The sequence below is a fragment of the Nylanderia fulva genome, unplaced genomic scaffold, assembly GCF_048542155.1.
Source record: "Nylanderia fulva isolate GAGA-0341 unplaced genomic scaffold, ASM4854215v1 Scaffold9, whole genome shotgun sequence".
Lineage (NCBI taxonomy): Eukaryota > Metazoa > Arthropoda > Insecta > Hymenoptera > Formicidae > Nylanderia > Nylanderia fulva.
The window spans coordinates 1,245,300-1,258,551 of NW_028191026.1; the positions used below are offsets into that span (position 1 = coordinate 1,245,300).

Sequence of the window (13,252 nt, forward strand, 5' to 3'; positions counted from 1 at the left end):
ATGAAGCAATTTCATTCCACTATGCTTTTTTCGTTTCATGTAATTTAAATAAATATATTAATTTAAATTATGTACGCACGCAAAAATATTTTGAAAAAAATTATGTCGCTTTTTTTTAATTAAGAATGTAGTAAATTCATTTTTTTCTTCATTCAAACGATATATCCAGCATAGTCTTGTAAAAAAAAAAATGAGAAAATAATGAAGCAATTTTATTCCGCTGCGCTCATTATACCTTTATATTTTCATGCGCTTATCTCATTTGTATTTATCTCATGTGTTTATAATTATACATTGCTCTGTTTATTCTTTTTTTTTTTTTTTTTAATGCTAATATTCTTACCTTACATTTAATTTGATGAGTATTCCATTCGCGCGTTCGCCTCGTTCCTTTTACGAAACTTCCGGAGCTGAAAATCGATCGCGAAGCTTTGGCGAGCGTGCAGCAAAGCGGAAAATGTTTTCCCGCTGTCGAGGAAAACTCGAACGTTGTATATATACATTCGACAACAGGGTATATCCGAAAACAGAGCCCGGAGAATCGATCGCGGAGATCGAGATAAACCATTCTCTCCCCTGGCTTACCTGTAACACGCAGAAGCGATAATAACCGGAAGCGCATCGAGATGAGTCCATTATCACCAGGGCTGTCGCGGAATCCTCCTCTCGTTCTCGTTCAGCGATACCGGGGCACCTGGAAATTAGCTGCAATTAGCGCGGTTTGATCCCATAAATACCACTTGACGAGAAAATCTGTTAGTTATCTCTCTCTCTCTCTCTCTCTTTGGCCGCGAAACTAGGCTATTCACGATATACCTTGATTTTCCTGTCGACATATTGTATGGTTTCGTATAACTCTAAAGGTTAAACTTAAATTGAATGATTACTTCTTAAAACTGTAATTAATATTTTTATATTGATAAAATTATTATGCCAAGAGGGTCAAAAGTAGAACGTAATTTAAACGGGGCTTTCGTGCTTTTTTCAGTACACGGAGAGAATTTACCAATTTAGAATTTTTCATTTTAATAAAAAATATTAATACGTACATAGTGGAATTAATCGAACATATTTTATATCTTATTGTGATGGATATTAATTAGAGACAGTCTTATAAAATTTTCAGGGTAAATTCTGAGGGAAAATTCTCTCTGTGAACCAAATTAACATAATACCTGATCGAAAAAGTTACATGGTGGATATATAAATGATATACGTTCGGAGTTTTGGTTGGTCCATGATAATTAATAACTATTAACGAATCTGGTCCGGCAAATTCACTCTAGGGAAAATGTAAGGATGGTACGAAAATCGACGTTAGTAGCTTCGGTGATTAGAACTCGGAATGAGAGCAACAAGTGGCGCACGATACCTCTCATTATCGGTCGATTATGGATAGAAACTCGATTCTTCTTTATTTTACAAGGTGTTTGAAAATTTCACGGTGGCTTCATCGCGATGCGCTTCTCGATCGAGCTATTAATAATCGACAACAGACGTGAGCGTTAAAATCTTGTATTATTCGTTCGACATTGTGATTTTTCTCCGCTAAAAGCACATCGACTCTATTACATTGCAATGAAATCTATATAGGATATATTTTAAGAATCAATCTTTGAAATAAAAAGAGCAGAATGATCAAATATCCTGAAAATTACAATAAAAAAAGGAATATTTTGTAAAATAATTTATTATTTTTAGCAGCATAATCTTTTTTCATTTTTTATCTCGCGCTCAATCATTATCGTATTGCGCAGATTAAAAAAAAAATTGCAAAAAATATGTTTGAAAAAAAGCTGTAAAAAGACGGACGTTTGGTGAGAAATTTAAATTGGAAATTTCTGTTTTTGAGGTTTATCCAAAGAGAATTGACACATTGACTTATTCCGCGCTGCAAATCCTCTATATATCACGCAGCATCCCGACATGCACTTGCACATCCTATCGCGGAGTATCAGAACGTGACCATAGCTTTTTCGAAAGTTCGTCCGTAGCTTTTTCGCGCGTTTCGTTCTTCTTTTTATTTCCAATCGTTCGTTTGCGGGGATTCGAGACATATTGTCGGGATGCGAGAATTTCCGTATATTTCGCATTTCCACCTCGTGAAAATTTCCGAAATTTACATCTTACACATACGTCACAATTTTGCCCAATTCTTTTTCGCTCCCCGATTCGAATTTATCGTCAAAAGGATGAATTCGTCGCTTTTTTTTTTTCCAAGACATGAAAGATCAGTGCGTCGGTGTTTTGGGAGAAAACTCGCGATTATCTCATCGAAATGAGATGCATGTCGCGAAAGTGCAGCGAATTCGCACACGTGAGACGCAACCTTTCAGGAGGTCGCGATAATTCTGTTAATGCACACATGTCGTGCAGCTCTAACGAGTTATAATCAGTCGAGCACCCGGCTGAGTACAGTTTAATGGTTTATTCCTCGCATTAGGCACCCTTCCAGTCCCTCTTTCTCACTTTGGTTTCCAGCCGCATCCTCTCCTCTCTATTTCCCGTCTCCTTCCCTCTATATATTCTCTCTCTCTCTCTCTCTCTCTGTGTTTTCTCTTTCTCTCCATCTCTATCTACTTCCACAATAATGCGAGCTCCATCGGCGGGCTAGGACGACGAACGCGCAATTTGCGGCCGAGCTCTGGCTTTCTCGAATAATTGATGCAATTTCCGGGTTGCAAGCGAGCTGCGAATGACCCCGAGAATTTGGATTTTGGGCGAATTCACGAGATGTTCACGTCACAAAGTGAACAATAATTTCCGCGGGCTCTCCAAATGGCATTAAATCGCGAATTTTCTAAATAGTTACATTCCATATTTTCATACAGCTGTTGAATAATTACGATTCAATTTCGATTCAAAGCTCGTACTCTCGTAACTCAACTTATACAAAAATATATATATATATATATATATATATATGTAAGCATCAGATAACATTATTCGAAAAAGTTGCACGAAAAATAACATTTCATTCATATTTTTATATGAAAATATTTCTTCCATATGGTATATTTGCCGATGCAAAAATAATTTTATTCCAAAATTCCATGCAAATAAATATAATAAAAGATAATATAATAAACAACACGGGAAATAATGTAATGAAAGGAATTTAATGGTTTTTCATTTAATCCGTTTGACGGATACATATGATATATTTGATTTAGATCTTTCGCGCGTGTTTCGCAAATATTGATTGTACATTCGTATAAACGTCCAACGAGATTATGCTAAAAACACGGATTTGGACGATAAGCGATAATAACGTACACGAGCACACTTGGCTACGTGTAAAGGGACAAAAGGGCAGAGAGGAGAGAGAGAGAGAACGAACAGGATATCGTCTAACTACCGTTGACTTCGGGCTAATTCTATTAACCATCCCCGGTGAGTCTCCGCTCGCGTTCCTGCGGGATTAATTTCGCGGCTTCGTTCGCCAACCAACGCCGTAAGTTTCCGCGTCGTCTGGTCCTACCCGCTCATGATCGACGACCCTAACCGCCGACTTTTTCGACGAGCCCCGATGTTTCCTATCCGCTAATGGCGTATCTCTTTAATCGCATTTACCTGCCTTCTCTTCACTCGCCAACTTTCATCCTACGGACTAACTTGCATCTTTATTTATTTCTGTGTTTTTGCAATTAACTATTCAAATACTCCTATTTTAGGAATAAAAGTTTAAATATGGAATTTTAGAGTCATATTCTGTAGAAAAAAAATTGAAGGACGAGTCTTCTCTAGATTGGCTGCTTAAGAAATTTTGTCATCTCGTTTTTGCGTAGCTTTTTACTCGCCAACTTTCATCTTACGGACTGACTTGGATTTTTCTTCAAATACTCCTATTTTATAAATATGGAACTTCAGAGAATCAAGGGACAAGTTTTTTCTATAAAATCTTGTATTGGCTGTTTAAAAATTGTTATGTCACTCCGATGATGATTTAACTTTTTGAATGGTGATTTGATGATACATTTCTGTATTGGTTGAGTTTATTATATTATTTGTTTGTATAATAATTGATATTGCATAGGCAATCAATGTATATTTTCAATATATATATGCATTAATCATCTCTCAGAAAAATTGGAATATCCGGGGCACGAAAACATCGGATTAATTCGCATTATGAATATTTGATCGCACCGTGCAGAACGCGGTTGGATGAACTTTAAAAGGCTTCCCTGGATGCAAATTAATGCATACTATAAAAAAGACCGACAAGCCGGCCGACGCGGCTTTTGCGATATATATATATATATATATATATATATATATATATATACACCTATATAAATATATGTATGCGATTCATAATCAAGTTGTAGATTAGTTTTAGCGGATTAAACGAGAATAAACTGTAAACTATAAAACCCGACACGATCCGAGAGGTTAATATTGATCGCTTCTGTGTCCCAAATCAACAAACTAAAATTCACGATGGTTCAAACGACAGATGAAACTTTGCGGATAGTTTTGAAAAACATTTAAAGAGCATCTTCTAAACGTCTATGTTGTCTGAAAATAAACGAGCAAGCAAATTCAATATATCAATAATGAATTTGGAGCGACATTATTTATTTTAATTTTTATTAAATTGCGAGATTGTGTACTTTGTATAAAATATTTATATAGAAAATCGCAAAAGAATTATTTTTTAAACAGATCTAAAATGATCCGAGATGGTTCTTTCTATGTATAATATGATACTTTCCTCTCAAAACATCTCTGCATTAATTACTACAATTTTTTTTCCTATTAACTAAAATGTACATATACTGAAAAAAAATGTGTTAACTAAACCTTTCAACTAAATTACTATTTTGTTAATTGAACCTATATTAGTATTTATGTCAAATATAGGTTTTGTTAGATTTAATATATTTAATTTAAATATGTTCAATTAACAAAAGTGAACAAGAATGTTTTTCTCGGCGTATTTATAAAACGTTCCAAATATTAGCGCCTCAGGAGCTATGTAAAAAACGAAACTTCTTTTCTGAAACTTCAGGACATCAGTGGCTGAAGACGAATCTCGACGTGGTTCCCGAATCCGGTTGGTCCGTCGATCCTTTCGGCCACGGTGGTACCATACCGTACTTCCTGAAGGCGTCGGGCGCGACCGGGACGGTGATCCAGAGGATACACTACGCGTGGAAGCAGTGGTTCGCCAAGAAGCAGTACGGCGACTTTATCTGGCGACAGCCGTGGGATCGCATCGGCTCGGCTGATATGCTGACCCACAACCAGCCGTTCGACATCTACAACATCAAGCACTCGTGCGGTCCGCATCCGCACGTCTGCCTCAACTTCGACTTCCGCAAGATACGCGGCGAATACACCGAGTACTCGGTACGCGCCGTCGAAATCACGCCCAACAATGTCAAGCAGATGGCCGAGCTCCTCTTGGAACAATACGCGAGGACCGGCTCGCTTTTTACTCACAACGTCGTCCTGATGCCGCTCGGTGATGACTTCAGGTTCGTGGAACTTTTTTCGAATTTTAGCTTCTCTCTTGTATCTCGCGTAACATTCTTGAAACGTGCATATAAAATTCTACCTTATACATTTTTTCAATATTTTTATGCGTTCGAATAATGTAGATTATTTTTACATCAAGTATTACGTGCGCATTAAAAATAAGCTGAACTTTTTTATATTAATGAAACGAAATGAATTTTCCATGTTTCAGATATGACCACGCGATCGAGTGGGATCAACAGTACACGAACTATAAGATCCTGATGGATTATATAAATAGTCGCAAGGACGAGTACAATGCCGAGGTGGTGTTTGGCACGCCCAAAGATTATTTCAATGAGATACAGAAGCGTATAGACAAATTTCCGTCGTTGACGGGCGACTTCTTCGTCTACTCTGACATCTTCAGCGAGGGTAGACCGGCCTATTGGAGCGGCTACTTCACCACCAGGCCGTACATGAAGATCCTGGATCGCGAACTCGAGGCGAATCTCAGATCAGCCGAGATTCTCTATACTATCACGCTTAATCTCGCCAAGCAATCCGGCAAGGATATAAAACTCTACGAGACGTACTTTGAGAAGTTGGTGAAGGCCAGACGTAATCTGGGCCTGTTTCAGCATCACGACGCGATCACTGGCACCTCCAAGTCTTTCGTAATGAAGGATTATGCGTTAAAGCTCTTTGAGTCGATCTCAGATACCACGAGTTTGCAAAGTTTCGCCATTCAATCGCTGGCGGGTGTCACTAGTGGCAAATCAAATTCGGTTTACGTACTAGCTGAATCAGACAGGGACAGTTACGAGAAGCTACCGAAGAAGATACCGATTGGCTTGAACAATCACGAGACTAAAAAGATCGTCCTCTTCAATCCGCTGGCGCAACCCAGGCAGGAAGTGATCAGTCTCAAGGTCACTTCGTATAAGATAAAGGTGCTGGACCCACAGAGGAACCCCATACCTTATCAGATTGCGCCGGTGATGAATGCTACGAATATCATGCATGACGTGTATGTACTGCTCTTCGTAGCCGAGCTAAAACCTCTATCGATCGCGACGTACCACCTGCAACAGGTCGATAAGGTACCGGTGGAAGCTATCTCAACGGTGTATTGCAGCCGTTGCGGCAAGGACAATGTCTTTCCTATCAAACCGATGCAAGTGGGCGATGTGCAGCTGGAGAATCAGCGAATGAAGTTGTTGTTCGACGGACAGACAGGCTTTTTGAAGAGAGTCACCAAGAAATCCACCGGTAAGATCATGCAATGCGCCGTGCAATTCGCCGCGTACCCGTCTGCGCAATTCCACAGTGGCGCTTACCTCTTCATGCCAGATCCGAATCTCCGGGATACCGACAAAGATGTTCTCGAGGCATACACGCCGCACCAAAAGATCTACATCGTGAGTGGCAGCCTCAGTTCTCGTCTCACCGTCGAGTACGGCAAGTTGCTGACGCACCACGTAGCAATCTATCATCGCGACGGTGGCCTTGGCGAGGCCATCTACGTGCGCAACATCGTAGACTTCGAGACGCCACCCAAGAATCGCGAGACAGAGATGTTCATGCGGTTACAAACCGACATCTCCAACGGCGATCCACCAGAGTTCTACACCGACCTGAACGGCCACCAGATGATTAAGCGCACCAAGATTGAGCGTATTGGTATTGAAGGCAATTACTTTCCTATCACAACTATGGCCTACATCGAGGATTCGAGTCACCGATTGACTCTATTGGTGAATCACTGCCAGGGCGCGGCCAGCTATCAACCCGGTTGGTTGGAAGTGATGCTGGACCGCAGAACTTTGTACGACGACTCGCGGGGTATGGGCGAGGGTCTTCTGGACAATCGACGGACTGTCATTAAACACTGGCTTCTACTCGAAGACATCAGTGGTGAAAAAGACAAATATTCGAGACCGTCACTATTCGCTAATCATCTAAGCAACGCTCTCAACTACCCGGTCAACATCTTCGTCGTAGACGGTACTGAACAGGAGATCACCATGGCGCCAGAGGTGCGACTACTGAGCCAGAGTTTTCCATGCGATTTTCATCTGCTCAATCTACGCACCAATCATGATCAGAAGCTACCGCACTTCCCGGTAAATAGTGCTCTCATGGTGTTACATCGACAGGGTTACAGTTGTTCCGTAGGCACCGATGTTGCGTTAAAACACTGTCCACTTATCGAGAGACTCGCGCAAGGGACCGCGTTCTACAAGCTCGACAATATCAATGTTACCAAGACGTCGCTAACTGGCACGAGGCCGGGTACCCGTCTCAAAGACGGTCTCCAGGAAATCGGTCTACAACCGATGCAACTCGAAACGTACAACGTGAACTTTATGCAATGATGCTAAGTTTGGCGATTGGCTGTCGATCTTGCGTGTTGATTGGTTCATGGAATTCCAATAGTACGCAAAATCTGCCCTTTTCCAACAACACTGCCGTATTAATCATACTAATACTACCTCTTTAACTCTTCGTGTAATGTGGGACGTTGTTGGTGATAAAAGACGAAAATTCATGGAATACGAAAATGCAGGTAATTACAAAAATTTCTCATATAGAATTGCATGGAATTAGAAGGAATAAAAAAATATAACATTTTGGAACAATTGAAATAAATGATTGCCACTTTACAGATTAATTAAAATTGATTCTTGCAAGTATTATGGAAAATTAAAATTTTTTTTATTTTATTAAGAAAAATTTTGATCGATTTCTTTTAATATTAATCTTGATAAGAAATAAACTCTATCGATTTAAAAATCGATTCTTGTTGATATTTTTTTCTTCTTTACATTCACTTTTATCCTATTTAAAAAGAAAAAAAAAAGAAAATAAAAGTTTTAAAGCAGATCAATTATAAAAAATTATAAATTTAAATGATAAAGATTTATAAATTTCACAATGTGAATCTTGTGAAATATTGAATCCAACTATTAATGTTAAGACTTTTTACATTGTTCCAGTCGAGGACAAATTTAGCCAACTTCCGCTAGATGATCTTTCGTATATCGATCGCATTATATTTACGTCAGAAACTTTCAGGAATGACAGACAAAAAATGTGTGTGTAAATAGAAAATTTGACCGGTGCAACACAATTAATTGCTAATTATGGCAAACGTGCACATGCTCGTGCAATGTACATATTGTTCCTGTATGATGCGTTCCTTGCGTTTTATTATCGAATGGCAGGAACGAGAGATATCGAGAGAAAGAGGGAAGGAGATAGGTGAGAAATAAAAAGATGTACCCATAAATATATAAATATGTTAGTAATTTACTACCGCGAAGTAGGAGAGATCTAATTAATGTATATTCACTGGAACACAAAATCTTTCGAACAAGATTTGCTCTACTTTGCTTATTGAATTTTAAGTAATTCTTTCATAAACGAACACGCTTTACATTAGCACAGTTTTATTTAATTATACTTATTGAAAAATTTTTTTGCATATAGCTATTTTAAATTTCTTTGTTATCACTCTTTTATAATGCAAAAAATTTCAATTTCTACACTTTTTATCAAACTATTCGATATTATGCGTTTGATATTACAAAAATGAAATATCGTTATCATTATTTTTTTTATATCTGTGATGCTATATATATATTATAATATAATTCAAATATAATTATATAAAATATAATTTTATAATATAAAACATTAGGATATATAATTTTATAATATTATATAATTATACTATAAAATTTAATTATATTATAATTATATTATAAAATTCAATTTTGAATGTTATTAGAATCATACATTAACATAGAAAAATTTATAAATTGAAATCTGTGTTTGACTCTTGGCGTGATATTAGCGTGAAATGAAAGTATTAGAAACTGTAACAATTTGTTATATTTTTTTGAGTAACAGTAACGAGTCACTTATTAAAATTGATAACACAATAACGTCAATAAATTTATTTTTTAGAGAAAAAAATGATAACAAGTTATTTATCAAAGAAAAAAATACGAGAAAGGTAACGATATAACGAGAATTACTTTTAACTCTGTTTTTCTTCAAAAATGTAGATCTTTTTTCTTCACAAAAAAAAAAAAAAAAAAAAAGAAAGACGAGAAATTGCATTGAGATGTAAAAGGGGCCAAAAAAACTAGGCCTATATAACAGATAAAAAAAAAACAAATTTGATTAAAATTTCAAATTGTTATTTTTATTTGTTCATATGATGAATACCCGTAGGCAGACTGATTGACACATCTACGGACAGTTCTTTTATTAAGAGAGCATATAGATATACATATGTATATATATATCCATGTATTGTACATATCAAAATTATAACTTGCTCTAGAGTAGTCGACGATACCGTAGATAACCTTTGTGATAATGAACGATGTAAAGAAAATCTCATACATCTATTTTCGTATGTCAGATATTTTGCTATCGGCCCTCCCTCTTTCTCTCTCGGCGAATACTGATAGTAAGTGTCTTCTTCTTATAGATGATGAGAGGGGACACGAGATTCTCTTTGCGTGATCCGAAAGTATGGTAAATTGCGTGTGTTACGAATGTGTGTGTTGACGAAGAAGTTATCTTTCCAAGATAACGCGCAAATCTTTATTGGACAAGGTACCAAGATATACTTGTATCAAATTGTAAATAATATTTCAGAAGAATTTCACAAACTCTCTCCCATGATTTGAACGATAACAGTCGCAATTGCAAAATTTATTTCACTTTTTTCATCTTTTAAATTATTGGTGAAAATTCTATTAAATTGATAATAGTGTAATATACTTTCTTTGGCATTCTACGCTTTTTTATGATTATGAGAGAGTAAGTGACTCGTCAATGATATATAAATATGTCACAGAATCTCTCTGCGATATATTGTCGCGCGATTGTTCCCGATCTTCCACTTCCATAGAGAATCTCGAAGTCTGTCCCTTTGTGCAACTGTATGTAAGTTCTTCTATATATATAGTTTGTACATATTAGATTAATTAATGGAAAGTCGCGTGCAGTTTCCGCACGAGTAGACCGTCGTATTCCTCTGAATCACGGGAGACAAGAGAGGAAATTAGTTTTTTCCGAAAATAAAAAATGTAGCTGCTCACTTTAGACGATCCTCCAATTCGTGACAAAATTTCAGACAGATTTATGATTTCATGTACTGCATATTCTTCATAAGGTACGTGTGTGTGCGTGCATGTGTGTGTATGTATACGGATATTGTATATACATATATTTTAATTCTTCGAATGTTTTCTGTGTTACATGGTACATAAAATTATAAAGAAATTTCTATTCCGAATTTTGTCACGAATTATATAGATGGTCCAAAGCGATTGTTATTTTTGTGTAAAAACAACAAAAATTTTTCTGACTCGTATAATTATTATAATGGAGTAGTAGCGTGTATTTTTAATTCGCGTAAATCATCTACGAAAATTGGTTCCTTAGGACAATTTACAAATATTTATAAAATATACTGTGCGGATTTATAGTTCCTCTCTTGGTGAGTATGTCTTATTTCTCATAATTCTCTATAATTTTGGCGATATATATATATATATATATATAAAATTCTTGCTCCAGATTTTAACAATAAATGTCAAATCATTTTTAGAGTTTTCAGTTTTGCTTTATGGTATAGACTGTGTGGTGCAGTTATTTTATATTTACATGATAATAATTGACACGTGTTTTACAATCGTGTTATCACTGTGAGACATCGCAGGTTGCTATCCGTTGTGCTTTTTTAACGCTACACGATTATGTTTATCGCGATAAGCATTATATTTTTATTAGGTACAAGGTTTTGTTGTATTTTCAATCATCATTAGTGTCAAATTGTCGTTTCCGCGAGATTTTCATCGTAGATTCTCTATTTCCTGACCGCGATTTATTTCAACTCGTATTCGAATCGCTCTCATCGCAGTTTGATAAAAAATTCAATATTTATTGAAAATGTACACCATGTCGCTTCTTACAAAGTAAGTTGGAAAATTAGAGCAGCGAAAATGTTCGTCGTTTTCGTGATACGATTTGACTCCATCGAGTAATTAAACTTCGCAAGTATCGATTATTGTAATTTTTTTCGTGAAACTTGTGTAGCTCTAATAAATTTCAATGTTTACGAGCGATCGTTTATAAACGAGTTTTAACAAAGTCGTCCATAAATAGAGGATCGTCGATGAGGTGAGATTAAATCGACAGATGAAGAATAATAGAAAATAAAAGATGCACGGGTAAAGTGTAATAATAAGTTTCTCTTTCGTGAGAGAAGAACACGTTCTTGTACCTATCACTTTTGATTATTATTGCTGTTACGTAACGCATCATAGCGTTTGGACCTTTGGCCGCAACAGGCGAAAATGTTTGTAAAAAAATAAATTATTTATATTATTTATTCATTTATTAGCTCAGCGATGATGCACTTGTTTTTGATTCTGCGGTTTGATCATTGTAAAATTTTTATTCCTTATTGATTTTATGATAAAAATGACATTGTTTTATTATATATATCGTCCCTGTTTTAGTATCGTTACCTTAACTATACACTAACGACGCAATGCACTGCCCTCGATATATATGTATATCCAGTCGTCCGTGCTTCGTTTAAGTTTCAATGTAACGAATCAAAAGGAAACGCCTCAAGAATAAGCGTAGGCGTTTTCAGAAAACGGAGGTGAACATTTTCGCGAACTAATAACTCCATTCTCAGAGATCGGCGAGTATAGTCGATGAAATGCCCGAAACTTATGCGATAATAATTACTGTACTCCCTGTAATGATATTGTAACATACTGTATGTTTTTGTGCTGTCGTTAGAGAAAGAGAGAGAGAGAGAGAAAAGAAAAATGGAGTTCTATATCAAAGATTATAAAAATTATATTACGTGTTCACACAGCTCTGATCGCTCGAACGATTCGCAAATAATTTCGAAATTATTTTGGAATCGCGCGAGCGCCAATTTGAATCCGAGTGACGGATGACGACGATTACGATATCGATATTCCTTTTATGTTATACGATGTAATATTATATTTATTAAATAAAATTAGTAAGTGACGTATTTTGATCAGCTGCGTTGTTCTTTTCGAAATGTACAATATATTACGCTCTCCGAATAGAGATGGGAGATAGATTTTTGTTTCTTTTTCAGCAACTCTACGAGACCACTCGAGCATCGATCGATATTTTTTTTCTCTCAGATATTAATAAATATATGCAAAAAATATATACGTACACACAGTCGCGATACACCGGATGGAATATCTGGGCTAAACGTTAATCGATACCGCTCCTTGGTGCATAACTCTCATTAATGGCGAATATGCGATATTTCTTGCGGCGATAAGTGCTCACTCGTGCCGATATTCGCCCTCGCTGACCGCATAATTGAATTCGTAATAAGACCGGGGACTGCAAACGCAGAATCAAGAAAATTGTGAGGTAGCCCCTTCGCGCGAAGCGGACCAATTTACATATTCCACCCTCGACGATGCTTAGGGGACCTCTTCTTCAAGAAGTCCGACGTCTTTTGTATATTGCCGAGTCAGATAAAACCGCGAGCACAAGTCTGGGCACTTATCCGGATTATAAAATCGTCATAAAATCGCGAAGGGAGAGGATTCACAATTTGCAGAAATGCAAAAGCCACGAAAAGTCACGAACCTATCTCGCGACGATACACTGAATAACATTTTATCTTGAAATATTTTATTCTTTTAATTTTACTTGTTTTTAACAGATTTTAATGCCATAGAATGCACTGAGAATT

At 36.6% G+C, this 13,252-nt stretch overlaps 2 protein-coding genes across 11 annotated transcripts in view; one reads left to right on the forward strand and one right to left on the reverse strand.

The window, feature by feature from the left end:
* Positions 1-12,544, forward strand: part of alpha-Man-IIb (alpha-Mannosidase class II b) — a 142,767-nt gene extending 130,223 nt beyond the window's left edge. For 3 of the 5 annotated variants that reach the window (XR_003822661.2, XR_003822664.2, XR_003822663.2), the window contains 3 exons: positions 5,015-5,483; positions 5,696-8,032; positions 8,463-12,544. Coding sequence is in view for 1 of the 5 variants with exons in the window: in XM_029323219.2 (XP_029179052.1) it covers positions 5,015-5,483; positions 5,696-7,841 (2,615 nt within the window). In the remaining 4 variants the exon portion in view is untranslated. The other 2 variants (XR_003822662.2, XM_029323219.2) reach the window with 2 other exon arrangements.
* The window catches only part of LOC114946631 (uncharacterized), a 180,635-nt gene that overhangs the window by 60,004 nt on the left and 107,379 nt on the right, over positions 1-13,252 (reverse strand). For all 6 annotated transcript variants that reach the window (XM_085489649.1, XM_085489647.1, XM_085489645.1 and 3 more), the window contains one exon: positions 586-694. In XM_085489649.1, coding sequence (XP_085345775.1) covers positions 586-694 — 109 coding nt within the window. The remainder of the gene's footprint in view (positions 1-585; positions 695-13,252) is intronic.